Below are 26555 nucleotides of genomic sequence, written 5' to 3' on the forward strand. Positions count from 1 at the left end.
GTGTCTCTTTCCTTGAAATCTTTGAGTATAACTTCGTATACTGTAGCATCAAACATATCAAGACAATGTAAAACCATTTAAGAGAATGACAGTATTACAGGGTATTTAGAACCAATTAACAGAAAATGAACAATGGTTTCTGTATAATCTCCTTGTCTATAAAAGTTTTTGTTTATATTATCACATATAATAAAATCCAATAAGATACAACATAATTAAGACCGATGGAGACAGAAGAACAAAAGCTTGATGGGACTTCAAAACAAGATTGTATTAAATCAGCACTAGCTATAATGATGTCTTGTTTTCTCCAAAATAGCTGTTCCTACCATCCAAACTCCTCTGCCTCATTTCTGTTGAGCTCTTTTTCTGTCATTAGTTGTCAGTTTGTCGTCTTCATTTCGCTTTCTCCTCCATTCATTGTGGCCTCCCTGCCACTGTTTCTGAAATCTTGGTATTTTTCTTTTTTTAGAATGTCCTGCAGTATTCTCTGTAGAGTTGAGTTGGTGGTTGCAAATTCCCCTAGTTCCTCTTTATCCTGGAAGCACCTTGTTTTTTCATCAATTTCTAGGGACAGTTGTGCAGGATATATCAATCTTGGCTGGAGGTTATTATCTTTCAAAGCTTGAATTATTTCCCTCCACGCTCTTCGTGATTTGATGGTTTGTGCCGAGAAGTCTGCTGTAATTCTGATGGATGTTCCCGTGTAAGTGATCTGTTTCTTGTCTCTGACGGCTTTTAATATTCTGTTCTTATATTGGATTTTTGGAATTTTGATTATTATATGCCTGGGTGTAGTTCTGTTTGGGTTGTAGGCGGCTGGGGTCCTGTATGCTTCATACATCTGAGTATCTTTACCTTTTGCTAAATTAGGGAAATTGTGGATTATTTCTGTGAATAGCTTTTGTAGTTCATTTGTTTGTGTCCCTACTTCTTTCTTTACATTCTTAATTCTTAAGTTATAGATCCTCTTATCATCTTCAAGCCTTTGTATTATTGCTGTTTGTTTTCTTGTTATTTTTAAGAAGTTTTTCATTTCATGCTCTCACATTACATATCTGTCCTCCAGTTCAGATAATCTATCCTTAGTTTCTTTCAAGCTGTTATGCCAGTTTTCAATAGAGTTTTTAGTTTCCTGGTAATCTCTTTGAACCTGCCTCACGTATTCTACGTTTTCTCTATTATCTCCATCAAAGAATTCTCCCCTTTTTTTCTGTTCTTCCATTCCACCATCTGTTTTTTCTTGGGCGGTGCTTAGCATTTCTCTAACTATTCTACTTATATCTTGCTTTAGGTCGTTAAATACTTCACTTTTGAACTCATCTACGAGGCTCTGGAGGTACCGCTTTATATCTGTTGGTGCTGTGTCTGATATTGCATATTTTCTGTCCTCATTCTCCTTTGTATTTACCTTTCCTGGATCAGTGTTCTCAGGATTGGGGGCCGAGGACCCTTTCTTGTTGCTCCCTCTTCCCATACTTTTTGTTCCTTCCATACAAGCGTATATAGGAGGCCCAGTTTCTTTCTTTGTCGGTTACAGTTTGTTTCAATTGTGCTGGCTAGGTGTTCCCGCCCACTGCAGTGTACTGGGGAGACACAGACCTGGCAGCCTCTGCTGGGCCCACCCCTCCAGGTCAACCTGCTGAAGGCTTCACTGCTGAGTGCACCGCCAGGTGCTGGGACCTGATTTGGGCTAGCCTACTGGGTCTTAGTCTGCGGCATCACCCAGGCCAAGTGCTCCCCACCAAACCCACTTGAGAGGGAAATATGAGACTAAAGTCACTGCAGCGTCCTGTTCCGGCTAGTCTGCCAGGTCCCAAAATGTCCTCTGTTGGAGCCTCCTAATCTATGGAAGGGTCCCCATTCCTCTCACTCACTGCAGGTTGATACAGGGCTCCCTGCCAGTCCAACTCTCAACTCTGTTTGCCGATTCCCGCTCTCAGAGGTTTCACCTCTTTGTTCCTGCTGTGCCGATTCAGACGCAGCAGCAAATTCAAATCACAACTTCCAGAGGCACGGGTTTCAGGTTCAGCACTGAGATTTTATCTGTTGTGGTTATAGCTCCGGGATTGCATTTCCTGTTGGTTTCTGTCAGCTCAGTTCATTCCTGGGTCGGCAGGGTATATCTTCCCTTGCTTAGGACTCCTCACACCACACCATTCCTGGATTCTAAGTTGGCTAACTCAGAGAGCCTCCATAGCTGCTATCTGTCCGCCATGTTCTCCTGGAAGTCCGAGACTCTGTCCTTTAAAAAAACAAATGGAGACATTAGAACCTTCCACAATAAAGGACACCTTCATGAAGTACTTCATGACTGCCAAACCAGCACTACAGAAAATACTCAAGGATATCCCAGACAGAGACAATGCCAAAGGGCCTGCTGGAATGTGTGTAACAAGCAGGATAAGCAGTTAAGCAAGAGGGAGAAACGAATCAGCAAGGAAAACACCACAGTGACAGGAGTTGGTGTACAGCTCAGTAATCTCTCTCAACGCAAGTGGTCTCAGCTCCCCAGTGAAAAGACACAGAGTAGCAGAATGGATTAAAGAACAGAATCCAGTGGTGTGCTGGATATGAAAAATATACTTAATATTTTTTTGTCTTTTTCCTTTTTTGAATACACTTATTACTTAAAGAAGCCCTTAGATTAAAACAAAGGATGGAAAACAATTTTTCCTGCAGCAGGAGTGTGAAGGCAAGCAGAAATAGCGATACTGTTTTCACAGAATGTAGACCTCAAGCCAGAACTGATCAGAACAAAGAAGGTCACTGCGTACTGGTAATGGGAACTCTCCAACGGGAGAGGGAGCTGTTCTGCATGTGTGTGAATACAGCATACCCAGCTTCATAAAACAAATGCTACTGGATATAAAAGATACACACTGATGCAGCATGGTAGGAGACCTCAGTCCCCACAGTCTCAGATAGGTCAACTAGACCAAAAAAAAAAAAAAAAAAAAAAAAAAAAAAATCGGAGTTGAATCATTACTTCAAATACATGGATTTAATAAATATCTATGGAATGTTCAGCCTAACTACAGCAGAATGTATGTTCTTCCTCAGCAGCAAATAAAAAAAATTCCCCAAAAGTAAAAGAATAAAAAAATGAGCATTTCAAATGAATACTCTATGGTGAATGTGATCATTGTGTATATCTAAAATGTACCGATAAAATCTGCTGGGAAAAAATAGATGCTTCTCAGCAGGAGAATACGTACAGAAGAAATTGGCTAATACATATAGTATTGAGAATACATACAGGAGAAATTGGCAAGTACATACAGGAGAATACCTACAGGAGAATACACACAGGAGAAATTGGCTAATACATTCAGGAGAATACGTACAGGAGAAATTGGCTAATACGTACAGGAGAAAATGTTCGTCTTGTGGCTGTTAAAGGCATGCACTTGGCTGGATGCAGTGCACACCTGTAGTCCCAGCACTCGAGAGGCTGAGGTCGGAGGATCGAGGTGAAGTTGAGGCCAGAAACTGCATAGTGAAACCCTGTCTCCAAAAAAACGTTTTACATGCACATGAAACACTGATATTCCAGGGTCTGGGGCTTAGCGCAGTGGCTCAGGCTTGCCGGCTTAGCACAGGTCATGAGTTCAATCCCGGTACCAAACAACAAAAACGATATTAATATTCCATCTTACTCTAGGAAGAATGGCTATCATCAGGAGCTAAAAAAACAAAATGCTGGCAAGGGCATGATGGGGTTGGGGGAACCCTTCCACCTTGTTTATGGGAATGTAAACTAGTGGAAATCAGTTTGGAGTTTCCTCAACAAACAAAACAATTCCACTCAACCTGGCTATTTCTCTGCTGAATATTGCCCCTAAAGACATTGTGCTACAGTGTAACATGCATTCCCATACTTATGGTAGCACAGTTCATAAATCCTGGAAGTCACCTAGTGTCTGTGGACAGATAACTGGCTACAGAACATGTATGCATACATTAATGGAGTGCTGCTCTGCTACAAAGAGGAGTCAGTTTGAATCGGTTGTAGGGAATGGATGCACTTTGGGACCATAACACTTTGTGAAAGAAATCACATACACGAGTGTAAATACTACCTGGTTTCTCTTTATGAGAACATTAAATCAGAACATTTAATCAGCAAAGTAAAAGGGAAGTCACCTTTTACAAGTAGGAAGGGGATCTGGAGATGGAGGTGGGAAGGAAGAGAAAGTAAAAAAGATTCAGTGTGTAGCCAGATGCAGCAGCGCATACTTGTAATCTCAGCACTCAGGAGGCTGAGGCAGGAAAATTGCCAAATTTCAAGGCCAGCCTGGAATATACAATGAGACCCTGGCTGTCACCACTGCTGTTATTTTTCTCTCATTGCTGAGACAAAATACCTGACAGCCAAAATTAAGGAAGGAACGGTTTATTTAGTTCATGGTTTATTTGTGGAGATTTCAGTCCTTAACCAGCTAACTGCAAGGCAGGGTGGTGTGACAGGGGCAGCAGCTGAGGGCTATGAAAGACAGCAGAAGCAAAAGAGCCAAGGGGGAAGAGCAAGCAAGCCTCGCTCCCTCCTCACAGTGTAAGCAGGCTACTCCCCCACGGAGCAGAGCAGGATGTGTGTGCCCGCTCACAGTCTTCTCTCTCTCCAGTTTGTGCTGAAGAATTATGGTGAGAACCCAGAAGCCTACAACGAGGAGCTGAAGAAGCTGGAGTTGCTCAGACAGGTAGGAGAGTATTTCTATGGACGAGCAGTCTGGCTGGGTAGACAAATGACAGGAACCGCCTGGCGTGGTCTTAACACGCAGGCCTTTGGGAGACACTGCAGATGCCCACCCCAGCACTGAGGCCAGCTGGGGCGGGGGAGGCGGCGGCACAGACACAGCAAAGGGGGCGCTGAAGCTACATGGCAAAGTGGACCCATCTCTGGCCGGGTAGATCAGCACTGGGAGCTTGGCCTGGGGGTAAGGCCCAGCCACTAGACTGCACAGCTTCCTGAAAGAGGGGCTGTCCGAGGTCAGTCCAGGAGGAGGAAGCCTTTGAAAGAGGCTGCAGGAGCCATGCAGGCTGGCATGGTGATGAAGGCCTATAATCCCAGCTACTTGGAAGGCTGAGGGAGGAGAGTCTCAAGTTCAAGGCCAGCCTGGGACTCTGACGCAAAGTGAAACACTAAAAAGGACTGCGTAGCACAGTGGTAGAGCAGTTGCCTGGCGTGCATGAAGCCCTGGATTTGATTACCAACACTGCCAAGAAGAGGGGGAAGAGGAATATGAAGGCGAAGGCAAAATGGAGTTAGGCCGTTTTCATTCCAGGGACTGCTGCAGCTAGAGGTGGAGGAGCTTGTAGCAGTGGAGGGAGGTGTGGCAGTGGCCACTGCTCTGCTGTCTGCATCTCTGGTCCGAAGCTGGTCAATGGTCAGGCATTGATCCCTGTCCTTTGAGGTCCAAGGCCTTCCTGCCCTGCTGGCTCCCAACAGATGCTCTGTGAGGTGCAGGCCGCTGGCCAGTGCTGACCTGTGGTGGGTGCTGCTCCTGTGCTGGGACTGGAGCTGACCTATTCGCTGTTCCTGTCCTGAAAGCAGCAAACCTCGAGTTCAGGAGATACCCGAACTCTGGAGTAGTTTCCTCAGGCAGAATCTGCCAGTGCAGTTGCTGCTTTGGTGGGAGATATTTCTAGCACTTCTTACTCTGCCACCATCTGGAATCTTCCACATAAACTGAAATTTACATAAGAGCTTATTTGAATAGAGTTTAAAAATGAGTGAAATGAGGGCCAGGGATTTAGCTCAGTGGCTTGAGCGCCTGCCTGGCAAGCACAAAGTTGTGAGTTCAATCCCCAAAAAAAGAGTGTAACGGTCTAAATCCTATCAGTGATTCTTTTTTGTGGGGGGAGGTGGGAATAGAGGCTGAACTCAGGTCTGCCTATCTGCACAAGGGCCTTGTTGTGTTTTGTTTTATGCCGGGGTCTCACTACTAAACTACTCAGGCTGGGTTCAAACTAGTAATCTTCCTGCCTCAGCCTCCAAAAGAATTACAGGTGTGCATCACCATGCCTGGCTTAGGTATCTGCTTCTTGGAGGATATATGTCTGCTTTGCTGTTTAAGCAGATGGTTCATTTGCTGTGTTGTTACTTTTGTTGTTTATTATAAAAATTAAAAATGTTTAATGTTAAGAATATAAGGAATTAAATACATGTCTCTGCCAGGTACGTACTCTTATCTGTTGACTTGCTTACAAGATAAGTATAGAAAGAGGGAAAGCTAATCTTACTTCCCAGAGGTAAGCTCTGTTAACATTTTGGTGTAGTTTTCTGAACCCTTCTCCATTTGGTATTCACATTTGTTTAGAAATTCTCTCTGTGGTTTTACCTGAGACCAGACCATTCTTCCGTGATGTGCTTTTTTGCCTGATAGTATGTCAAGGACATTTTAATGCATAGGTGGAGAGCCCCATATCTGTCTGTAGTTTTCACAGCTTCAAAGCGTGCCCTTCTGTGTCTGCTTCAGTTGGGTTTATTTCAGCTGTGTTCTTTAGAGTGGAAGTTGGCTTGGCATACAGTTTGTGAGCAGTAATGTGGGAAATAAACATCCTTGTATAAACAAAGATTTGCTTTTCTGAATATCTCATGATGGAAGTTTTAGATACAGAACTGTAGATGGAAAATTAAATTTGAGAAGTTTTAACAAGGTGAACCAATATACACCTGTAATCCTAGCCTCTCAAGAGGCTGAGGCAGGAGGATTGCAAGCGAAGCCAACCTGGGCACCTTAATGTGGTCATATCTCAAAGTTTAAAAAGCAGCGGGGCTGTAGCTCAGTGCTGGCTGGGTTCAGTCTTGCAGTTGTCTGTCCTGCTTCCAAAACACCCAAGTGGACACTGCAAGCTACTGTCTAGGAATGCCATAGTGGTAGCCAGCACTGGCAGCTGGGGTAGGCTCCCGGGTGGCTCCCAGGCGTGGGGCTCTGCCAGCTCTGATCTGGTGTGAGTTTCCTGGCAGCTGGGGATGAGCTCCCTGTTTCTCCCTTCCTGCCTCCAGAATGCCATCCGTGTCCCCCGGGACTTTGAGGGCTGCAGTGTCCTCCGGAAGTACCTTGGCCAGCTGCACTACCTGCAGAGCCGCGTCCCCATGGGCTCAGGGCAGGAGGCTGCAGTCCCTGTCACCTGGTGAGAGCTACAGTAAGGCTGGGGTGTGGGGCCAGGGACCCAAGAGCCTGCATGACAGCAACATTCCTCTTCCCTCTGACCTCTGGGGAAGGAGTGGCCATGGAGCACCCCGCATCCCCACCGACACACGTTGTGGTGGTACTATTCTTGGCCCTGGCCAACCCTGCCTGCAAGTGACCAGGTGCTGTCACATCTGCAGGACTGAGATCTTCTCAGGCAAGTCTGTGGCCCATGAAGACATCAAATACGAGCAAGCCTGCATCCTTTACAACCTCGGTGAGCCACCTGGCCTTCCCTGAAGCCTCCCAGCCCTGCAACCTCTGCTGTTTGTGGGGCCCACGGAGGGAGAGGCAGGGGCACTTCCTTCTGTGGCTCAGGACCACCTGGGCGCAGGAAGAAGTGGGAGGAGCTGCAGAGGACTCTAGCCATTCTGGGCGCTGCTGGGGGGACCCCTGGGTGCTGGCAAGCAGCTCTCCTTGCTGTGACCCAGCCCTGCAGTATGCAGAGTGGAGTTTGGGCACTGGCTGGGCTGCTGGGCTTCCTGTGGCCCTGGAGGGCAGCTTCCCTCCAGGGTGGGCTGGACAGTGCTCTGCCTTCCTTACGCCATGTCCTCTGCCTCCTCAGGCGCGCTGCACTCCATGCTGGGGGCCATGGACAAGCGGGTGTCAGAGGAGGTGAGGCAGGGGTGTTGGAGGAGGGGAGGTGGAAGCAGAGATGGAGGTGTTGGCAACGGGACGGACAGGTGAGCGCTGTCCCACGGGAATGGACTTGGCCAGCTTGTTTCCTCCCTCACAGGGCATGAAGGTCTCCTGCACCCACTTCCAGTGTGCAGCAGGCGCCTTTGCCTACTTGCGGGAGCATTTCCCACAGGCCTATAGTGTGGACATGAGCCGCCAGATCCTCACGCTCAATGTCAATCTCATGCTGGTGAGAGGGGCCTTGCGCAGAGTGAGCCACATCTGGGTTAGCGCTGGCATGGACTGGCCAAGAGTGGCGCTCTGGGTGGCAGAGTGGGCAGACTTGGAGGGAAGGGCTGTGTGAGGTGCCTGTGGCAGTCATCTGCACTTTCCCCCTATCCTCCATGAAAAAGACTTGCCGTGGAGGAGGAGGTGACTCATGTGTGTCCTCAGGGCCAGGCTCAGGAGTGCCTGCTGGAGAAGTCCATGCTGGACAATCGGAAGAGCTTCCTGGTGGCCCGCATCAGTGCACAGGTAGGGGTGGGCTGAGGGTGGGCTGTGCCCTGGCCCAGCCGGCTGGCCCTGCTGAGTGCTCGCCTCCCCCGCAGGTGGTGGACTACTACAAGGAAGCCTGCCGGGCCCTGGAGAGTCCTGACACCGCCTCACTGCTGGGCCGAGTGCAGAAGGACTGGAGGAAGCTGGTGCAGATGAAGATCTATTACTTTGCGGCTGTGGCTCACGTGAGCTCTGGGCCTAGGCTGGTGGGCAGGGTGGCCCGGTCATGACTGAGTCTGATGCCTCCTTTTCCTCCCTAGCTGCACATGGGGAAGCAGGCCGAGGAGCAGCAGAAGTTCGGGGAGCGGGTGAGCAGGCTGTGGTGGGGGCACCTGGGCCCTGGTTCTGTCCTGTACAGGGTGGCAAGTTGGGACCGGGCCACTCTGCAGGCCCCGCCTACAGGGTTTTCCACATGGATCCCCAAGAAGCCTTTACCCCGGGCTGCAGAGGCGTGGCGGGACCCCTGCCACCTGGGCTTCTGGTCCTCCAATGGTCACTGATGACCAGGTAGGAGGAACAGGGTCCACACAGGGACAGCAGAGCAGACTGTTCTCTGCAGGTGGCCTACTTCCAGAGTGCTCTGGACAAGCTTAATGAAGCCATCAAGTTGGCCAAGGTAAGGCTGAGGAGGCCTGGCTGCCCCCAGAAGCTGGGGCAAGGGAAGTAAACTGCACAGGACTGCCAGGCCTGGCCTGGTCTAGTGGCTACTGAGGTCCCATTCTCATGCTACCTCCAGGGCCAGCCTGACACTGTGCAAGATGCCCTTCGCTTCACAATGGATGTCATCGGGGGAAAGTGAGTGGGGTGCTGTCTTACGGGGGGGCACCACTTGTCTGCCTGCCCCCTGAGGAGGTGGCACCAGCACAGAGCAGTGGCACCCATGGGAGTGGCCCCGGATTCCTCACTCTCCCTGCTCCCAAACCCCAGGTACAATTCTGCCAAGAAGGACAATGACTTCATCTACCATGAGGCGATGCCAGCCCTTGACACCCTGCAGCCTGTGAAAGGTCTGTGGCTGAGAGAGGCTGAGTGTGAGGGGATGGTGGGCGAGGTCTTGTCTCCAAAGGCCTGACACTTCTTTTCTGCCTCAGGTGCTCCCTTGGTGAAGCCCTTGCCTGTAAACCCCACGGATCCGGCTGTCACAGGCCCTGACATCTTTGCCAAACTGGTACCCATGGCTGCCCACGAGGCCTCATCACTGTACAGGTGGGGTGGGCTGGCCTGCCTCTACCAAGGGAGGAATTGGGCATCCCAGGAAATGGGCCTCCCAGCAGCTGCTGTGTGGCTTCCACAGTGAGGAGAAGGCCAAGCTGCTCCGGGAGGTGATGGCCAAGATAGAGGACAAGAACGAGGTCCTGGAGTAAGTGTGGGGTGAGCACCAATCAGGGAGGGGGTGCACAGTGCTGCCTTTGTGCTCACAGCGGCTTGCTAGCCTGCCTCTCTGCCCAGAAGCTTGCTGTCCTTTCTGGGCCAGTTCCCAGCTGTCCCTGGGTGTGATCTGTGTGGCTGTGGTGAAGGTTGGTAGAGGAGATTTGCTAAGTCTTAGGCCCAGCTTCAGCAAGAGATGCACTCCAGCAGGAGCTGGGTTGATACCCAGCTCACCTGGTTGACTCCTCCACAGCCAGTTCATGGATTCCATGCAGTTGGACCCTGAAACAGTGGACAACCTGGACGCATACAGCCACATTCCACCGCAGCTCATGGAGAAGTGTGCTGCGCTCAGTGTGCGGCCTGACACGGTCAGGAACCTCGTCCAGTCCATGCAGGGTGCGTAGGGGCAGGACGGGTACAGAGGATGGCATGAGTCCCTTGTTGCGGCCTCCTGTCTAGCCTATCCCCGAGAGGTGCCTGGCACACCTGCTCAGGGGCCACTCCATCCACCTCAGTGCTGTCAGGCGTGTTCACGGATGTGGAAGCCTCTCTGAAAGATATTGGGACCCTGCTGGAGGAGGATGAGCTTCAAGAGCAGAAGCTGCAGGAGGCCCTGGGTCAGGCTGGGACTGGCCCAGCCACCGCCAAGGGGGAGCTGGCAGAGGTGAGAAAGGAGTGGACCAAGTACATGGAGGTGCACGAGAAGGCCTCCTTCACCAATAGTGAGCTGCACCGTGCCATGAACCTGCATGTGGCCAACCTGCGCCTGCTCAGCGGGCCCCTGGACCAGGTCCGGGCTGCCTTGCCCACGCCGGACCTCACCCCAGGTGAGCTGCCATGCCTGCGCGTGTAGGGGGAGCTGGCACTCTCTGTGGCCTTACTGGTGCCCATCCTCAGAGGACAAGGCCGTGCTGCAGAACCTGAAGCGCATCTTGGCCAAGGTGCAGGAGATGCGGGACCAGCGTGTGTCCCTGGAGCAGCAACTGCGCGAACTGATCCAGAAGGATGACATCACAGCCTCCCTAGTGACCACTGACCACTCGGAGATGAAGGTGGGTGGGATGGCGGCTTGCCTGGCCCTGAGGCCCTGAGGCCCTGAGGCCCTGAGTGCCCTCCCCACTACCCCCTTAGAAGCTGTTTGAGGAGCAGCTGAAGAAATATGACCAGCTGCGGGTGTACCTGGAGCAGAACCTGGCTGCCCAGGACAACGTGCTTCGCGCGCTCACCGAGGCCAATGTGCAGTACGCAGCTGTGCGGCGGGTGCTCAGTGAGCTGGACCAGAAGTCAGTGCCTGAGCCTGCCCTGCCTGCCCTGCCTGCCCTGCCTGCCCTGCCCGCCCTGCCCTTGCCTGCAGGCCGCTGGCTCACCAGCCTTCTGCCTGCCTGCCAGGTGGAACTCCACACTGCAGACCCTGGTGGCCTCTTACGAAGCCTACGAGGACCTGATGAAGAAGTCCCAGGAGGGCAAGGACTTCTATGCGGACTTGGAGAGCAAGGTGGCCACCCTGCTGGACCGGGCTCAGTCTGCCTACCAGGCACGAGAGGCTGCCCGCCAGCAGCTCCTGGACCGGTGAGTGAGGCCCCACTGCCTCGTAGCTCTGCTCCTGCCAGGCGGGCTGTTCACGGTAATGGTCGCCCTCCCTGCCTGTCCCCAGAGAGCTGAAGAAGAAGCCACCCCCACGGCCCACAGCCCCAAAGCCACTGCTGCCCCGCAGGGAGGAGAGCGAGGCCACAGAGGCGGGGGACCTGCCGGAGGAACTGCGCAGCTTGCCCCCTGACATAGCGGCCGGCCCACGGCTGCCTGACACCTTCTTGGGTGCCCCCACCCCACTCCACTTCACGCCTGGCCCCTTCCCCAGCTCCACCATCCCGGGCTCCCACTATGCCCCAGGTGTGCTCCCCCCGGCTCCCTACTCTGGCCCCCCCAAGTTGCTGCAGGCTAGGGTTTCAGGGCCGCTGGCCATGCCCGTGGCACCGTCCCCTGTCCTCTACCCAGCCCCTGCCTACTCCCCTGAGCTGGGGCTTGTGCCCCGCTCCTCCCCACAGCATGGTGCAGTGAGCACTCCCTATGGGGCAGTAGGGGCACCCCTGGCGGGTGCAGGGCTGCCCTCCGCTCCTCCTTCCCAGTTTGCAGGCCCCGAGTTGGCCATGGCAGTTCGGCCAGCCACCACCACAGTGGACAGTGTCCAGGCCCCCATCTCCAGCCACCTGGCACTGCAGCCCAACCCCAGCCCTGCTCCCCAGCCCTGCTTCCCATCACAGCCCATGCCCCCGCCGCAGCAGCTGCCTGTGCCCTACACATACCCGGTTGGGACCAAGCAGCCTCTTGCAGCACCCCCAGCTCAGCTCTTCTCCTCTGGGGTCCCTACGGGGTTTCCCCCACCACAGGGCCCCAGGATCACCCCCCAGCCACATCCTTCCAGGGCAGCATTTGGACCTCTGCCCCCTCCGCAGCCTCTTCCATTCCAGCATCCACACCTCTTTCCACCCCAGGCTCCGGGAGTCATTCCCTCCCAGTCTCCTTACCCCTTCCCAGCACCACCATCCGGTGTCCTTGCACAGCCACCAGCTGCCCTGCATACCCAGCTCTACCCTGGCCCCTCCCAGGAAGGCCTGCCAACCCCGGCAGGGGCTCTGCCCTTCCCTAACCCAGGGACTCCCCAGCCACCTCACCCACCTCTGGCCTATGGTCCCGCTCCGTCTCCCAGGCCCATGGGCACCCAGGCAGCCCCGCTCCCTATGCGTGGCCCTCCGCCCACCGGCCAGCCCAGCCCCAGTGCCCATCTGGTGCCTTCACCCGCCCCTTCCCCGGGACCTGGCCCAGTGCCCACTCGGCCCCCTGCAACAGATCCACCTGTGTGCCCACGCCGGGGCACAGCGGCTGCAGACTTGCTGTCCTCCAGCCCAGAGAGCCAGCACGGTGGTGCACAGCCTCCTGGGGGTGGGCAGCCCCTGCTGCAGCCGACCAAGGTGGACGCAGCTGATGGCCGACGCCCACAGGCCCTGCGGCTCATAGAACGGGATCCCTACGAGCATCCTGAGAGGTTAGAGCGGCTGCGGCAGGAGCTGGAGGCCTTCAGGGGCCAGCTGGGGGACTCAGGGGCGCTGGATGTGGTCTGGCGGGAGCTACAGGAGGCACAGGAGCAGGACGCTCGAGGCCGCTCCATTGCCATCGCCCGCTGCTACTCCCTGAAGAACCGGCACCAGGACGTGATGCCATATGACAGCAACCGCGTGGTTCTTCGCTCGGGCAAAGATGACTACATCAATGCCAGCTGTGTGGAGGGGCTGTCCCCGTACTGCCCGCCCCTGGTGGCCACCCAGGCCCCGCTGCCCGGTACAGCTGCCGACTTCTGGCTCATGGTCCACGAGCAGAAAGTGTCGGTCATCGTCATGCTGGTGTCAGAGGCTGAGATAGAGAAGGTGAGTGTGGTGAGCTGGGTTCCCCCAAGTGGGGGTTAGGCAGGATTGGCCTCATCGTGCTCTTCTGTCCCTTAGCAAAAGGTCGCCCGCTACTTCCCCACGGAGCGTGGCCAGCCCATGGTGCATGGAGCCCTGAGCGTAGCGCTGAGCAGCGTGCGTAACACCGAAACCCACGTGGAGCGGGTGCTGAGCCTACAGTTCCGCGACCAGAGCCTCAAGCGCTCCCTTGTGCACCTCCACTTCCCCACCTGGCCGGAGCTGTGTGTCCTGGACACGGGCGGGCGGGGGTGGGGGTGCACTGCCCAGGGCCAGGCCCTGTTCTCACCGCCCTGCCCTGTCCCGCCCTGCCCCCAGAGGCCTGCCGGACAGTCCCAGCAACCTGCTGCACTTCATCCAGGAGGTGCACGCACATTACCTGCACCAGCGGCCCCTGCACACGCCCGTCGTTGTGCACTGCAGGTAGGGCCAGCAGCCCGGGGCTCCTGGGGGCTTTTTGGCCCAGCCTCACCCCCCTTTCCCGCAGCTCCGGCGTGGGTCGCACAGGTGCCTTTGCGCTGCTCTACGCAGCTGTGCAGGAGGTGGAGGCAGGCAGCGGCATCCCTGCGCTGCCACAGCTGGTGCGCCGCATGCGGCAGCAGAGGAAGCACATGCTACAGGAGAAAGTGAGGCAGCGGGTGGCAGTGGGTAGGGATGGCTGGGCCCGGCCCCGCACCCCTGCCCTGCTGACCCGGCCCTCACCTCTGTAGCTGCACCTCAGGTTCTGCCATGAGGCGGTGGTGCGGCACGTGGAACAGGTCCTGCAGCGCCATGGCGTGCCCCCACCCTGCAAGGCCCTGGCTGGTGCCAATGTCAGCACTGGCCCCAAGGTGAGCGGGCTTCCTGGGGCTGGTGGGCCACAGCCTCCCACCTGCCGGCCTCAACTCTGCGGTCTCTCCAGAGCCAGCCGCCGCCTCAGGATTCCCAGGACCTGGTCCTCGGCGGGGACGTACCCATCAGCTCCATCCAGGCCACCATTGCCAAGCTCAGCATCCGGCCCACCGCGGGCATGGACTCCCCAGCCGCCATGCAGTCAGGCCCCACGGAGACGCCGGGCCTGGCACCCGTGAGCCTCTCTGAGCCTGCACCTGCCCCAGCCTCCCCCCCGCCCCTCTCCTCACCCCTGCCTGCTGCCCCCCAGCCCGAGGAGCAGCCACCTCTGATGCCTGAAGCCCCCAACGTGGGGCCCCCATCATCCTCCCTGGAGCTGCTGGCCTCTCTGACCCCTGAGGCCTTCTCCCTGGACAGCTCCCTGCGCGGGAAGCAGCGTATGAGCAAGCAGAGCTTCCTGCAGGCACACAATGGGCAGGGCCTGCGCGCGGCCCGAGCCCCTGACGACCCCCTCAGCCTCCTGGATCCGCTCTGGACCCTCAATAAGACCTGAGTGCCTCTGTGCACCGCCTCAGCCCCACCGGCCCGGCCCTGCCCTGCATCGGACCTGGTGTTTCTCAGCTCTTTGCTATGAAATAAACAGACCTTTCTGTGGCCAGTGTCTGCCCCTGCCGCTTCCTCAGCCAGGAGCACAGTTCACCCAGGGCCTCCCACTCTGTCTTGGGCAGGGAGTGACAGACGTAGTTCCAGCGCACAGGCGTTGTTTTTTAAAAAGTTTAATGCCACAGTCCAGGAGCAGGGATGCTCCTGTTCAGCCAGCCAGGTCCAGTGCCGGCCCCACTCGCCCTCAGTCCAGCTTCTCCAGCACAGAGGGCACATAGACCAGGCTGAGCTCGCTGCCGAAGTTGCACACGATGGCAGCATTGTCCAACACCAGGATCTGGCGGGCCGGTTGGGCCTCACTGTTCTTCCCCAGGTACACAGTCTGCAGCAGGTCCCCATAGTTCAGGTCCCAAAAGGAGACGCAGCCCTGGCCACCAGTCACCAGCAGGTTATCAGAGATGACACCCAGGCTTGCACCGCAGCCCAGGTCCTAGAAGAGAAGGAGGGGTGCTCTGGTCAGGGGTCTCGACGTAGCCGGCTGTGCCTGCGCCCTCCTGCCCGCCTGCCCACCTGCTGAATGGAGTAGAGTTTGATGCCCGTGCTACGGTCCCAGATGCTGATGAGGTCATCTAGGCCGCTGCTGATGATGCAGGAGGCGGTGCAGGTGAGGGATGTCACATCCCCACGGTGCGCAAACATGTGGCTGACCCGGCTGCCCGTTAGCATGTCCCACAGGCAGATGGCCCCGTCCTGTCCCCCACTGGCCAAGACCATGGTCTGGGGGAAGAGGTTGGGGAGGCTGGGCCACCTTCCTCGAAGGCCCTTGGGCCAGCCAAGGAACCAGACGAGTGAGGGCTCAGCCTGTGCCCCACCCCACTCCTCACCTGGTCAACATAGACACTCGTGATGGCCCCTGAGTGGCCCTGTAGGGTGAAGAGGCAGCACGAGTCCTCCAGACGGAACACCTGCGGTGGGGTGGATGCTCTAGGCTTTCTGAGGCACAGATGGCCCCAGGCGCAGCACCCCTCTGCCGGCTAGGCCCACTCACCCTCAGGGTGTGGTCCTGGCTCCCGGTCACCAGGCGCCCAGCAGCGGCTCGCAGTGCTGTGATGGGTTTCTGGTGTGCGCAGGGCACCGTGTGGGTCAGGCGGCAGGCCACCACGTCACTGCCACTCTGCAGAGCAGACAGAGAGCTGCCCCGCCCCGAGGTTCCTGGGACAACAAGCCACATGAGGCAGCCTGTGAACGTTACTGGGCGAGCAGTGCCCCTGTCCCTACCCACACCTCTCACCTCGGAACTGCAGCGGGCTGAGGACCGCATGTGTCTCCAGGGAGAAGAAATCCAGGGAACCATTGAGCCTAGCGGCCACCACCCTGCAACAGAGATGCAGGTGGCTCCCTTCAGTAGGTGGTGGGGACAACTGAGAAGCTCAGGCCAGCTCAGGAGGAGTCTGGCTAAGGCAAGGAAGCAGAGGACACCGGCTGCACCTGTCAACTCTGCCAACCCTGCCATGCCAGGGTCAGATGTCCAGTGGAGGTAACTGAGCCCACCTTGAGGGCTGGCTACCAGCATGTGTCCATTAAAGCACAAGAAGCAACTGAGCAGCAGGTTTCCCCACACAGTCTCATCTAAGCAGGGCTACCCCTGAGGAAGACACGCAGGGCCCAGGGCTGTGCGGGAGGCTGCCCTGTGTGGAGCAGCAACCCACCCAGCTTCCCTCTCCCATAAAGAAGAAAGGGTGTCCCTGGTGCCCAAAAGTTCCTACTACAGGCCACCATCCATGGCCCAAAAGACCATTGTGCCCTCAAAAATCCAAGCCTTGCGGGAGCCACAGTGCAGAAGACGGGCCACCATCCCTGGGCACCTCGCTGGTTGGAGCAGATGGCTGCACTAAGGCTCCTGGGCAGTGAGTGGCCGTTCTACCAGCACCAGATGGAGGCAAGGCAGATACCAGCAATGCCAAAGGGGCCATTAATGGGTAGTGTTTATAGGGACAGTCCTTGTCCCCCAGCAAAGGCTCCTTCCAGTTCTAGCTCTGGTAGCCTGGCAGTGACCAGTGATGCTGACAGCCAGCCACATGGTTTTGCGACTCAGGATGGCTGCCAGACTCAGAGGCTGGACTAGAATGCGGGTACAGACAGCGTGGACACTCAGTCAAGGGAGGCAGCAGTGGGAGAGCCCAGAACCCAGGGGAAGATTTGCACAGGAAGCTGCAGGTGCCCCGTGGAGATGCTGGAGCTGGGGACCGCTGGACCGCCACCACCGTGCACCCAGGGCTCAGGAGGGTGAGGCAGGGCAGTGGCACCAGCTCACCTAGCATCCAGGAAGACCAGGGCTGTGATGCCCGAGGACGACACCTCGCTGCTACAGCGCAGCTCACCCTCAATGGCGTCCCACACCTGCAAAGAGCACAGAGCTGTGAGCAGGGGGCCAACCCAGGGGACAGGCGGTGGGGATGGGTGGGGCCGCACCTCCAGCCGGCCGCTGCTCCGCCCCACCACGAAGAGACCACCCTGCAGCTCCAGGCTCCAAATGGAGCCCTCAGCGCTTGGCGTCCAGGCAGGTGGGGGGCCGTCCTTGTCCTGCGTGGGGTCCTCAGAGGGGGGCGTGGGCGAGGGGGGGTGACGGGCAGGGCCCTCGCTGCGGCAGGCGCGCTGCACCAGACGGTTGAAGTCGTAGCCTGGGGTGTCGCACACTCGGCCGCAACCAGCCCGATGTCGGGGCTCCGGCTGCGAGGGCTTGGACTGCGCCCCGGCAAAGTCGGTGTCGATGAGGCAGCTGAGGTCGGGCTGGTCCCCAAAAAGCGTGGGCGGGGGGCCCCGGGGCCGGCGGCGGCGTGGGGGGCTGTCTCTTGGTTCCTGGGCACCTGCCTTCGGGCCATCCTCAGGCAGCCGCGCCCAGTGTTCCCTAGCCTCAGGGCTTCCGCTGTCCCTGCGCTGCCTGGGAGCGGGGAGGAAGGCGAGGTGAGAAGAGACGGCAGGGGAGGGCAGGGCCAGGGCAGGGCCAGGGCAGGGCAGGGCCAGGGCAGGCCGGGCCAGGCCTGGCGTGGCAGGGAGGCCTGGCGTGGCGGGGACACCTACCCTGGCCGTGGGATGCGCGTGAGGCAGTCCCCCGTCTGCGCGTCCCACACGCGCACGTGGCCCGCCAGGCAGCTGCTCACGAGCAGCATGCCGTCGCTGGCCAGGCACTCGATGTCCTGCGGGAGGCGGGTGCGGTGTGGGCTCAAGCCCCCTGTCTCCCCCACCTCCCCGTTTCTCCTCCTGCCCCCTGCCCGCTGCCCGCTTACCATGAGGTGGCCGCGCAGCACCAATGGCACGATCTCTGTCTCGGGCGGCGCGTACCCATAGTCGTCACACGGCAGCTCCCCGCGCCGCCGCCGCCCACCACCCCCGGGCTGCCCGTAGTCGCGCGGACACAGCACGCGGTAGAGGCAGAGCAACAGCAGCACGAGCGCAACGCCGGCTGCCAGCCCGAGCAGCGCCACCCTGCGGCCGGGAGTGCGGCGGTGAGCAGCGAGGACCGCGCCCCCAGCCCAGCCCCGCCCCCCCGCGCCCCCCACTCCCCGCTCACTTGTACAGCGTGACGTCCCGGGGCGCCTGCGCGGAGCCCAGCCCCGCGGGCCCCGCTGCCTCCCAGACCCCGGGCGGTGCGGGGCCACGGGAGGCCCAGGCGCTGTGGCCGTCTTGGGGGTGCCGTCCCTCCAGCGCCTCCCGCGGGTTGAGGCGCAGCGTCACGGGGATGACGGGCAGCAGGCTGATGTACCTGCGGGCATCGGCTGGGCTCGGCTTGGGCAAGGACCCCCACCCCGCCCGCCTGCTCAGCCCTGCCCCACCCCCGCCGGCCGCCCATCCTCACCGCTTGGCCAGCGTGATGTTGTAGTAACTGAAGAGCGTGGGCCAGTGGCGGAAGGACAGCTCCCGCCAGCGCTCCTCGTCCTCGGGCCCCCAGGTCACCTCTGGCACCGGGCCGTCCTGGGCGCTTTCGGCTGGGCCGGCCTGCTCGGGCTGCTCCCCGGGCAGCGTCTGGTTCTCGGGGAGCCTCGGGGCGTCAGGTGGAAAGATGGCGAAGGCGGGGTCCACGCGGCTGGCGGGCAGCACGCCACTAGGCACAGGCATGGAGGCCAGGGACCCCTCGCCCAGCGGGCTCTGCTCTGTTACCTGGGCAGCCAGGTAGGTGCGCAGCCCGGCGGGGTCTGTGTATACCAGGATGCCGATCCAGACCACGGTGCCGGCCTGCAGGGTACAGGCGCCGGTCAGCCAGGGAGGAGGCTGCCCACGGCCCTCGCCGCCTGCACGCCCCGCAAAGCTGCAGCCAGAGACCCCCACAGGCCCCAGCTTTCTCCCGTGCTTCTGGCGCCCAGGAGCCAGCGTGGCGGCCACCTGGTCTCTGACCCAGATGCCTGTCCTGGGTCCCTCTGGGGGACTCCCCTGCCCTGACGCCCCCAGATGGACTCCTCGCCCCAGGACCCCCAGGCTCCCGGCAGGGAAGGCATTGCCGGCCAGGCCACGGTCGCACGAGTGCGAGCGCAGGACGGCAGGTACCATGATGAGGCGCTGCGCCAGGCGGGTGCGGGCCAGGAAGTAGACGACACGCAGCCGCTTGGGCAGCCGTAGGTTGCGGAAGGAGGACGGCTGCAGTGTGATGGTGTGAGGTGTGGATGGCCGCGCGGCCAGCTGCCTCTCATAGCGGGCTGGCCGCCCCACGGGCTTGGCCGGGGGCAGGCAGGCCTCTGCGGGCAGCCGCTTGTTCAGGTCCGCCAGCTGTCGGGAGCAGGGGACAGGCCTGAGTCTGTAGACCCTGCCAGTGGCCCACACTCCCATGCTGCCCGCCACCCAGGAAGGCCAGGCCCAGCCACTCTACCTCCATGCGGCGGATGTCGATGGACAGGACTGTGGTGAAGAACAGCATCTGGAGGAAGAAGTCAGACACCAGGCCCACAACCGCGAAGAGACAGAACTCCTGGAACAGAGCACAGGCCCAGTGCCCTGACCACTCGGCCCAAGGCAGGTGACAGCACAGGTCCAGATCAAGGGCCGCTGCCGGGGAGCGCTGTCACCACCAGGGGGCAGCACAGGCTCCCTCTCACCACCCTGGGTGGGCACCCCGCTCCAAGGAGCCGTGAGCCAACCCAGGAGGCCCCAACTCCAAGCCATCCAGCCGGTTCCCAGGTGGCCCTGGCCCTGGCCCTGCCCAGGTGCCACCGACCTGGCCAGAACCCGGGCCGGGCCTACCCGGGACCGAGGAAAAGAGAAGACAAAAGACCTGATTCCGTGTGGACGCTGAAGCGGGGCACCTCTGCTCCGCAAGTCCTGGCCTGAGTGCCCAACCCAGCACTGTACATCCCGCCTGACCAAGCACAGACCACAGGACACATCCCTGAAGGGTAGCCCTCTCCCCAGCCCCCAAGCAGCAGCAGCAGCAGCAGCAGCACCATTGGCCTCACCTGGATGGCAGGCACCAAGGTGAAGTAGCCGATAAGGATGATGCCCAGCTCAGTGGCCATGTTCTTCATGATGGACCAGCTCTCACCGCTCAGGCCTGCAGGGGCAACCGCAGCTGGGCTCCCCACGCCTGGCCTCCGCCCTAGCCAGCTGGGGCCCTGGCCCTCACTGTGGCATCTGGCTTTGAGGGCCAGGCAGCCTGGGACCTCTGCCTTGTGGCTTCGGGGCCCAATACCATTTAGGGCGAGGTCACCACAGGACACAGTGACAGTGAGTGGACAGCCCCAGCCATGCTTCACTGGCAGGGCCCTAGCCTCTCACTCACCCCAGAACCCCAGTGTCCAGCTCCCGCTGTGAGCTGTGGTGGAGACAGCAGGCACCCCAAATGCAAACCCCTGATGTGCGCCACCAGAGCTCAGCAGGGCGCCCACAGCTCCTGGGGGCCATGCGGACCAGAGGAACACACCCCAAGTTACCTTGGGCAATCCGTAGCTTCACCTCCAGGTCTACCGGGGTCGACACCACCGACTTGGTGAGCACCAGCACGTTCTCAAAGCCGATCACCACCACCAGGTACGGGAAGATCTCACTGTGGACGAAGGAATCAGCAAGGGTGCGCAGGGGCCTTTGAGCACAGGACAGCAACCTTGCCTCCCACCAGCTCGCCGGTGGCTTGCGGGTGGGCTCCAGGACTTGCACCTAGGCAGGGGCAGCGGTCCACTCTCCTGCCCTCACACACCAGCCTCTGCTGGGGATAGAACAACGACCACCCAGCCCCACACACCAGTGACTCTGGGTGCATGGGCAGCTGTGTGAAGGGGGGAGCCAGCCTGAAGGCCCAGGGCTCTGCCAAGCAACTGCTGCCTTAGGGACCAGGACTGGGATGGGGAGCAAACCCGGGGCTCCGCATGCAGCAGGGCAGTGCTTGTCCGCTGAGCTACACCGTTGCTATTTGTCCAGCGTTCTGACAAAGGAACTCACTATGTTACCGAGGCCAGACTGCTGATCTTCCTGCCTCAGCCTCCTGAGTAGCTGTGACTGCAGGTGAGCATCACTGTGCCTGGCTGAGCAATTGCTCCTAAAGTACACTGTACCAGCTTGTGGCCCCCTGGCCTCACATGACTGGTGACAGACACTAAGGAAGGCACTGAGGGAGCAAGGGCTCTGAGGTGGGGCACTGGGAGAAGCAGGTGTCCCCAAGGAAGCAGCCGGAGCCGCGGTCACCTTTGTGTCCGCTGTGTGACCTGGGACCTAAACCATAGGTCCTCTAAACCATAGGAGGCTAGCTGCTCTCCTCTGACACACCAAGGTTGGGGAGAGCAGACCCCAGGGGGGCAGGTGGGACCTGACTGAAGCTAGCCACCCAGCAGGGAGGTGACCATGGCCTGCGCACTGACTGGGGACAGCTCTCTCCAAGGGGAAGGAAGGAACCACCCCTCCTGCCCCTCTGCAATGTGAGCTGGGAGGCAGCAGTGTGCATGCGGCCATGGCACCCAGGACACAGGAGGCAGGAGGCGACCGGGATGGGAGAAGGATTAAGGTGCATTATGTGTGCGTGCCGAGTCCCCTAGTGAGAACACAGATGCACACACACCCATGACACCAACACAGGCATTCTGTCTGCACACGACATGAACACAGTCCACAGTACCGACGTGTGCACACATATACACCCAGACAGAACCCACACAGGCCAGGTGCTTGTGAGGGAGAAATGGCACAGTCAAGACAGGGTCCAGGAGGGCCCAGACCAGCAGGGACCTACCCGCCATTAAGTGTGGGTGTCAGGCCGAAAAGTGTGCAGAGCCCCACAGACATGAGCAGCGAGCTGAGCACAGTGACCACGGCAGCCAGCGCCAGCCCCCACTTGGACTTGACCATGTCGATCTTGCCTGGAGGCAGAGAGGGGGTGCATCAGGGCAGCACCCTGGTGAATCAAGGAAAGTGTGGTCTCTGGGACCCTGAGCCCGGAAGGCTCTCCCAGACACCCAGGTCCCCAGGACGCTGTCAGGGTGGGGAGGAAGCCCTGGCCCTGGGGTAACCTCTGCCAACAGTCGCCTCCAGTGGTAGGGAGGTGAGGAAGTGCCCACTGGCAGACCTACGTGTGGAGAAGTAGATGTAGGCGAAGAGGATGATGTAGGTGGTGACCAGGGGGATGAGCTCGGCGATGCCAATCTCCTCCTTGAAGTGCACGTGCACCAGGCTTTCCGCCCGGAGGCTGCAGTTGGGGCTGGGGTACAGGAGCATGAGGCGGGCACGTAGGCTGCCTAGGAATCTGGGGACAAGGGAACTCCCTGGAGGGTCCATCAGGCCTCTTGCACCCCACCCATGTCATGGGGCCTCTCTGAGGCAGCCAGGCTTCTAGATGGCCTCTGGAGCACCAAAGTGCTGCATGGTTTGCTCCTTCCCTAGCTGCTGCTCTGCTTGGCCACTAGGCCTGGGCGTCTTGGCTGCCTCTGCCCAGAGTGTGCAGCGGCCTGGCTATCTCAGGATGGGTTCGGAGGCACCACCAGGGGCCGCATGCACCGCACTCGAGAGCAGGGGAGATGTCAGGACACCTTTCTCCGTCTGTGCTCTGGGCCAGCTGTCAGATGCTCCTCACTACCATGTGGCAGGCCGCGCCTCCAGGGGAGCATTTCTGCAGGAGGCCTGATAGCCACCAGGCACCCAACCAGCATAGGGACCACTCAGGCTCCTGTCACCCACAGACTGGCCAGGAACCTAGGCCCACCCCCTTACTTGGCGTGGTAGTGCTGGAAGACCAGGGTGATTGTGTACGACACCATCCTCCTCTTCTTGTAAAGGCTCACCCCACTGTACTTCCCAGGAACACCGAACAGCAAGTCTGCAGGCACAGCGGGCACTGGCGGTGGGATCGAAGCATGGCAGGACCACCAGGACTCCCTCCCCCAAGGACAGGGGCCAGGAGATGCGGGCTGCAGAGCACCCAGCCAATGCAGGGCCTACCCTTGAGTGTGGCGGAAGTCTGTAGTGTCTTGGGCTCGTGCTGATGGATGGTCCCGATGATGTCACGGTCAGCATGGAAGCGCTCTCGGTCATTCTGCCAGAAGTTCCCCGGGGACAGCAGCAGGCAGCCATGCTCGGGGAGCAGGTTCCGGAGCTTCCTGAGGCCTGGCAGCAGGTCGGTCACCTGCAGGCACACGTCCTCCAGACTCCTGGTCCCTGAGCTGTGCAGACAGAGGATGAGGAAGGGCTCGGGGTTGTCAGTGGGACCGTCTGTCCCATACTAAAAGGATGAGGAGCCAGCAGAGGACAGGCCCACAGTGCAGGGCACTGTGTTGCCAGGCTCCTGCATGGCCTGTGTCAGCCTGGCATCTCAGATGGCCTTGTGGTTAGGAGAAGGTATCTCAAGATAGTCAACATCCAGACCAGTGCCTGCCTGTCCTTCAAGGGCGTGTGGCACCTGCCACCTCAGAGGGTACACACACTGAAACTTCTAGGCAAAGGGTCACAAGGGGAAGGTTCAGGGGTCCACTTTGTTTACCGAAACCCTTGTCCTATTAGCTACCCACGACTTGAAGAGGACGCAACCGCGACACCAGCTTGCTCTGCAGACCTACTGGTGGCTGGGGAGTGAGGCCTGTGCTGGTGCTGCAGAAGGTGTCCCCAGGCAGAGCCACTACCACCCTCACAGCTCATGACCCTGAGGCCAGAGCTGCATGTCTGACAGGTGGCTGGTCCTCAGCCTGCTGGTCACAGCCTGTCTGAGCCACAAGGACAAACCTGGGCTGTCATGCAGCTATCTGTAATGCGGAGGGCCCCCAAGCCAGGCCTGCAGGGTGCTGCTAAGCCAGGGCTGCCCCCCTCACCCCTGCAGAGCTGACCACTCCCTGGGCACCATAGCCCCGATGCCCCTCAGGAGGGAGCAGGTCCCCAGTACCTGTCTCGCAGCACATGATTCCGGATCTCCTCCACCAGCTGGAAAGCCCGGGACAGAGGGGAACGGAACACATCCACTGCCAGGAGGTTCTTATGCCAGGGTGACACAGAGGTCTTCACAAATATCTGCTGGATATAGGCCACTGGGGTACCCACATACTGCAGAGGAGACGAGAGGAGTAGAGCGGTCAGCTTGGCACAGTGGGCACAGCACAGCTCCATGGGCTTCGAGAGCCAGGCCCCTACTCAGGGCAGAGCCGCGAAGCACCAGGCACCTGCACCCCAAGACCCAGGCACACTGCTCTGGGCTCTCTGGTGCATGGCACAGCCTCCTAGCTGCCTTCTTACCCTCACTAAAAGCCTGCAATTCTTCCTTCCGTGTAGATCATGGGAATAAAGTAGAACCTAAGAGATGTGAAAACTGCTGGTGCACACTGCAAATACCAGCTGTGTGGGACCCTGAGGACAGATGCTGGGGAGGATCTCTCCTCTGATCACTGTGGGCGAAGAGGAAAGGGCCTATCCCCCAGCCTGTGCAGGAGTGCGCAACCTCCTTGGCACAGTCATGCTCTGGTGTCTGGCTGGTCCCCTCAAGGCATCTCTGCACCTCCACCAGGTTGTGCGGTGGGGCCTGAGGCTGACCATGTATGCCCTCCCTGGCCAGCCCCACAGGCTCTCTACTCAGCACCTACCCAATCTGGCCGCTCGCTGGGCTCCCCCGGCCAGGGCTCAGGGTCAGCAGGGGGCGGGGTGTAGTCCTTCACTGGGGTGGCAAACTCCACAGGGCCAGTGCCCGGCAGGGGCAGCTTTAGCAGGGGGTAGCTGCAGGGGGCAAGGCGAGAGGTGAGGTCGACTGGCCAGAGGCAGTGCCCACAGTGGCGTGGGAAATGCTCTCAGCTGGAGGCCACTGCAGCCGCCCAACAGGTTAGAATCACCAAGTGTCAGAGCTGGGACGCCACCTCCATCTGGCTGTTACAGTTTATTTTAGCTACATGAAGTGGACAAGGGAGTGCAACTGCTAAGAGTTTCCAGACTTCATAAAGGCCAGACGCCAAGAGCAAAACCTAAAACTTCCCTGTCGAGTTAGACAAAAAAACCCAGAGGGACTAGGCTTTAGATGGTGGGGCAGTGGCTCTGTTCAAAGAATGGTCAGGCGTGGGGTGCATGCCTGTAATCCCAAAAGGCTGAGGAAGGAAGATCATCACAAGTTCTAGGCCAGCTGGGCTACACAGTGAGTTTAAGGCCAGCCTGAACTCATGGGAAGACCTTGCCTCAAAACACAAAACAAAGAAAAAAAGAACACAAAACTTTGGCTTCACACTGAGAAGTTGGCATTTGGTTTTAGGTCTCACTTTTTAAAAAACTTTTCAAAATTTAGCAATAATTTTGTACCCAGAGGGCTGGGGATTTAGCTCAGTGGCATAAGTGCCTGCCCGGCAGGAGCAAGGCTGTGAGTTCAATCCCCGGTACCAAAAAATAATAGTAATAATAAATAATAATAATAATTTTGTACCCGGTACAGCATATGGACCTCAAATACACAGTGCAATGCGCTGGATGCGTCCCTGTGTGAGCATCGCCTGGGTCAAACTGCAGGCCTTCCCGGCACCCCTGCCACTCCAGGATGAGCTCTTGGAGGCTGCACCACAACAACCCATCTTGTCTCTGACCTCAGAGACTGAAGCTAGGGTCCTGCGCTCGCCACACACCACTGTCCACTGCACTACAGTGTTAGCCCCAGGCTGTTCCTTTTGGGTGTCACACAGATGGTCTTCACCCATGCGCCACACACCCTGGTATGACTGCCTTCATGGAAACCCTCTCCCATCTGACCTGTTCATCCCCAAGGCTGGGTGCTGCTGGGTGCTGCTGGGTGGCCACCACACGCCTATCCCCCCTCTGGCATGGACACCTTTGGGATATTGCTCCCGGAGGCCACCCACACTGTCCCCTGTGCATTCCAAGGACAGTTTCTAAGTCACCTCCATGTACATTCCATCCCAAGTGGCTGTACAAATCTATGTCCCCACCCACCATCACCAGGACGACGGACTCCGGCCCCCAAGCCCTGCACCTCTTGGAATGCGCAGCCTGTTCCATGTGCCCCCTGCGGCAGGGGTGGCATTTCGCTGAAGGGTTTTGCTTGTTTCTGTTTTCCGAGGCTGCAGACTGAACCCAGGGCTTTAGTGGCAAGGGCTCCTCTGTCCCTGCGCTGCATCCCCAGCTAAAATACAGTTTTAACTTACATTTCCCTAAAAGAAACAATACTGAAAATTCTCTATATGCTTTCTATTGGCCACTTGGATACAGCCTCTTACAAAATACCTCTTCAACTCTTGCTGAACTTTAAATTTGAAATACTTACAACAAAATACAATCACACTATCCCATTGCCTCATTAAAATAAAAGTTCACTTTTCCCTAGCTTCTTCCCGGTTTTATTGACCAAAACTGTTCCTTGTAGTAGAATCACATGCCAGGTGCTAGGAATACAGGGTCTGCTGACAGGGAGACCCGTGAACGGTTAGGACATAGTGCAAGGAGTACTGAGGCTCACTGCAGCATCTGCACAGTGAGCACA

The 26555-nt window shown here is 58.1% G+C and overlaps 2 protein-coding genes across 6 annotated transcripts in view; one reads left to right on the forward strand and one right to left on the reverse strand.

The window, feature by feature from the left end:
• Ptpn23 (protein tyrosine phosphatase non-receptor type 23) overlaps positions 1-14687 on the forward strand; it is a 27056-nt gene extending 12369 nt beyond the window's left edge. The window contains exons 2-25 of one of the 2 annotated variants that reach the window (XM_063261075.1): positions 4626-4700; positions 7010-7137; positions 7337-7413; positions 7762-7811; positions 7933-8064; positions 8268-8348; positions 8423-8554; positions 8630-8677; positions 8929-8985; positions 9106-9164; positions 9297-9376; positions 9461-9575; positions 9664-9729; positions 9991-10136; positions 10256-10567; positions 10638-10792; positions 10872-11023; positions 11130-11309; positions 11395-13162; positions 13238-13422; positions 13517-13621; positions 13686-13824; positions 13909-14028; positions 14100-14687. In XM_063261075.1, the coding sequence (XP_063117145.1) occupies positions 4626-4700; positions 7010-7137; positions 7337-7413; positions 7762-7811; positions 7933-8064; positions 8268-8348; positions 8423-8554; positions 8630-8677; positions 8929-8985; positions 9106-9164; positions 9297-9376; positions 9461-9575; positions 9664-9729; positions 9991-10136; positions 10256-10567; positions 10638-10792; positions 10872-11023; positions 11130-11309; positions 11395-13162; positions 13238-13422; positions 13517-13621; positions 13686-13824; positions 13909-14028; positions 14100-14582 (4845 nt within the window). In that variant the 3' untranslated portion in view covers positions 14583-14687. The remainder of the gene's footprint in view (positions 1-4625; positions 4701-7009; positions 7138-7336; positions 7414-7761; positions 7812-7932; positions 8065-8267; positions 8349-8422; positions 8555-8629; positions 8678-8928; positions 8986-9105; positions 9165-9296; positions 9377-9460; positions 9576-9663; positions 9730-9990; positions 10137-10255; positions 10568-10637; positions 10793-10871; positions 11024-11129; positions 11310-11394; positions 13163-13237; positions 13423-13516; positions 13622-13685; positions 13825-13908; positions 14029-14099) is intronic. The other variant, XM_063261076.1, reaches the window with a different exon arrangement.
• Positions 14688-14789: 102 nt separating this feature from the next.
• The window catches only part of Scap (SREBF chaperone), a 43799-nt gene continuing 32033 nt past the window's right edge, over positions 14790-26555 (reverse strand). For all 4 annotated transcript variants that reach the window (XM_013160150.3, XM_003477041.5, XM_063261077.1 and 1 more), the window contains exons 3-23: positions 24667-24796; positions 23976-24133; positions 23042-23262; positions 22814-22919; positions 22177-22349; positions 21840-21966; positions 20551-20663; positions 20077-20171; positions 19494-19592; positions 19175-19393; positions 18489-18865; positions 18204-18395; positions 17920-18118; positions 17714-17829; positions 17105-17573; positions 16947-17032; positions 15924-16006; positions 15681-15844; positions 15517-15597; positions 15203-15409; positions 14790-15122 (exon numbers count right to left, since the gene is read on the reverse strand). In XM_013160150.3, coding sequence (XP_013015604.1) covers positions 14877-15122; positions 15203-15409; positions 15517-15597; positions 15681-15844; positions 15924-16006; positions 16947-17032; positions 17105-17573; positions 17714-17829; positions 17920-18118; positions 18204-18395; positions 18489-18865; positions 19175-19393; positions 19494-19592; positions 20077-20171; positions 20551-20663; positions 21840-21966; positions 22177-22349; positions 22814-22919; positions 23042-23262; positions 23976-24133; positions 24667-24796 — 3661 coding nt within the window. In that variant the 3' untranslated portion in view covers positions 14790-14876. The remainder of the gene's footprint in view (positions 15123-15202; positions 15410-15516; positions 15598-15680; positions 15845-15923; positions 16007-16946; positions 17033-17104; positions 17574-17713; positions 17830-17919; positions 18119-18203; positions 18396-18488; positions 18866-19174; positions 19394-19493; positions 19593-20076; positions 20172-20550; positions 20664-21839; positions 21967-22176; positions 22350-22813; positions 22920-23041; positions 23263-23975; positions 24134-24666; positions 24797-26555) is intronic.

This window comes from Cavia porcellus, unplaced genomic scaffold (assembly GCF_034190915.1).
Source record: "Cavia porcellus strain 051 isolate PalLab524CR breed Dunkin Hartley unplaced genomic scaffold, mCavPor4.1 scaffold_14, whole genome shotgun sequence".
Lineage (NCBI taxonomy): Eukaryota > Metazoa > Chordata > Mammalia > Rodentia > Caviidae > Cavia > Cavia porcellus.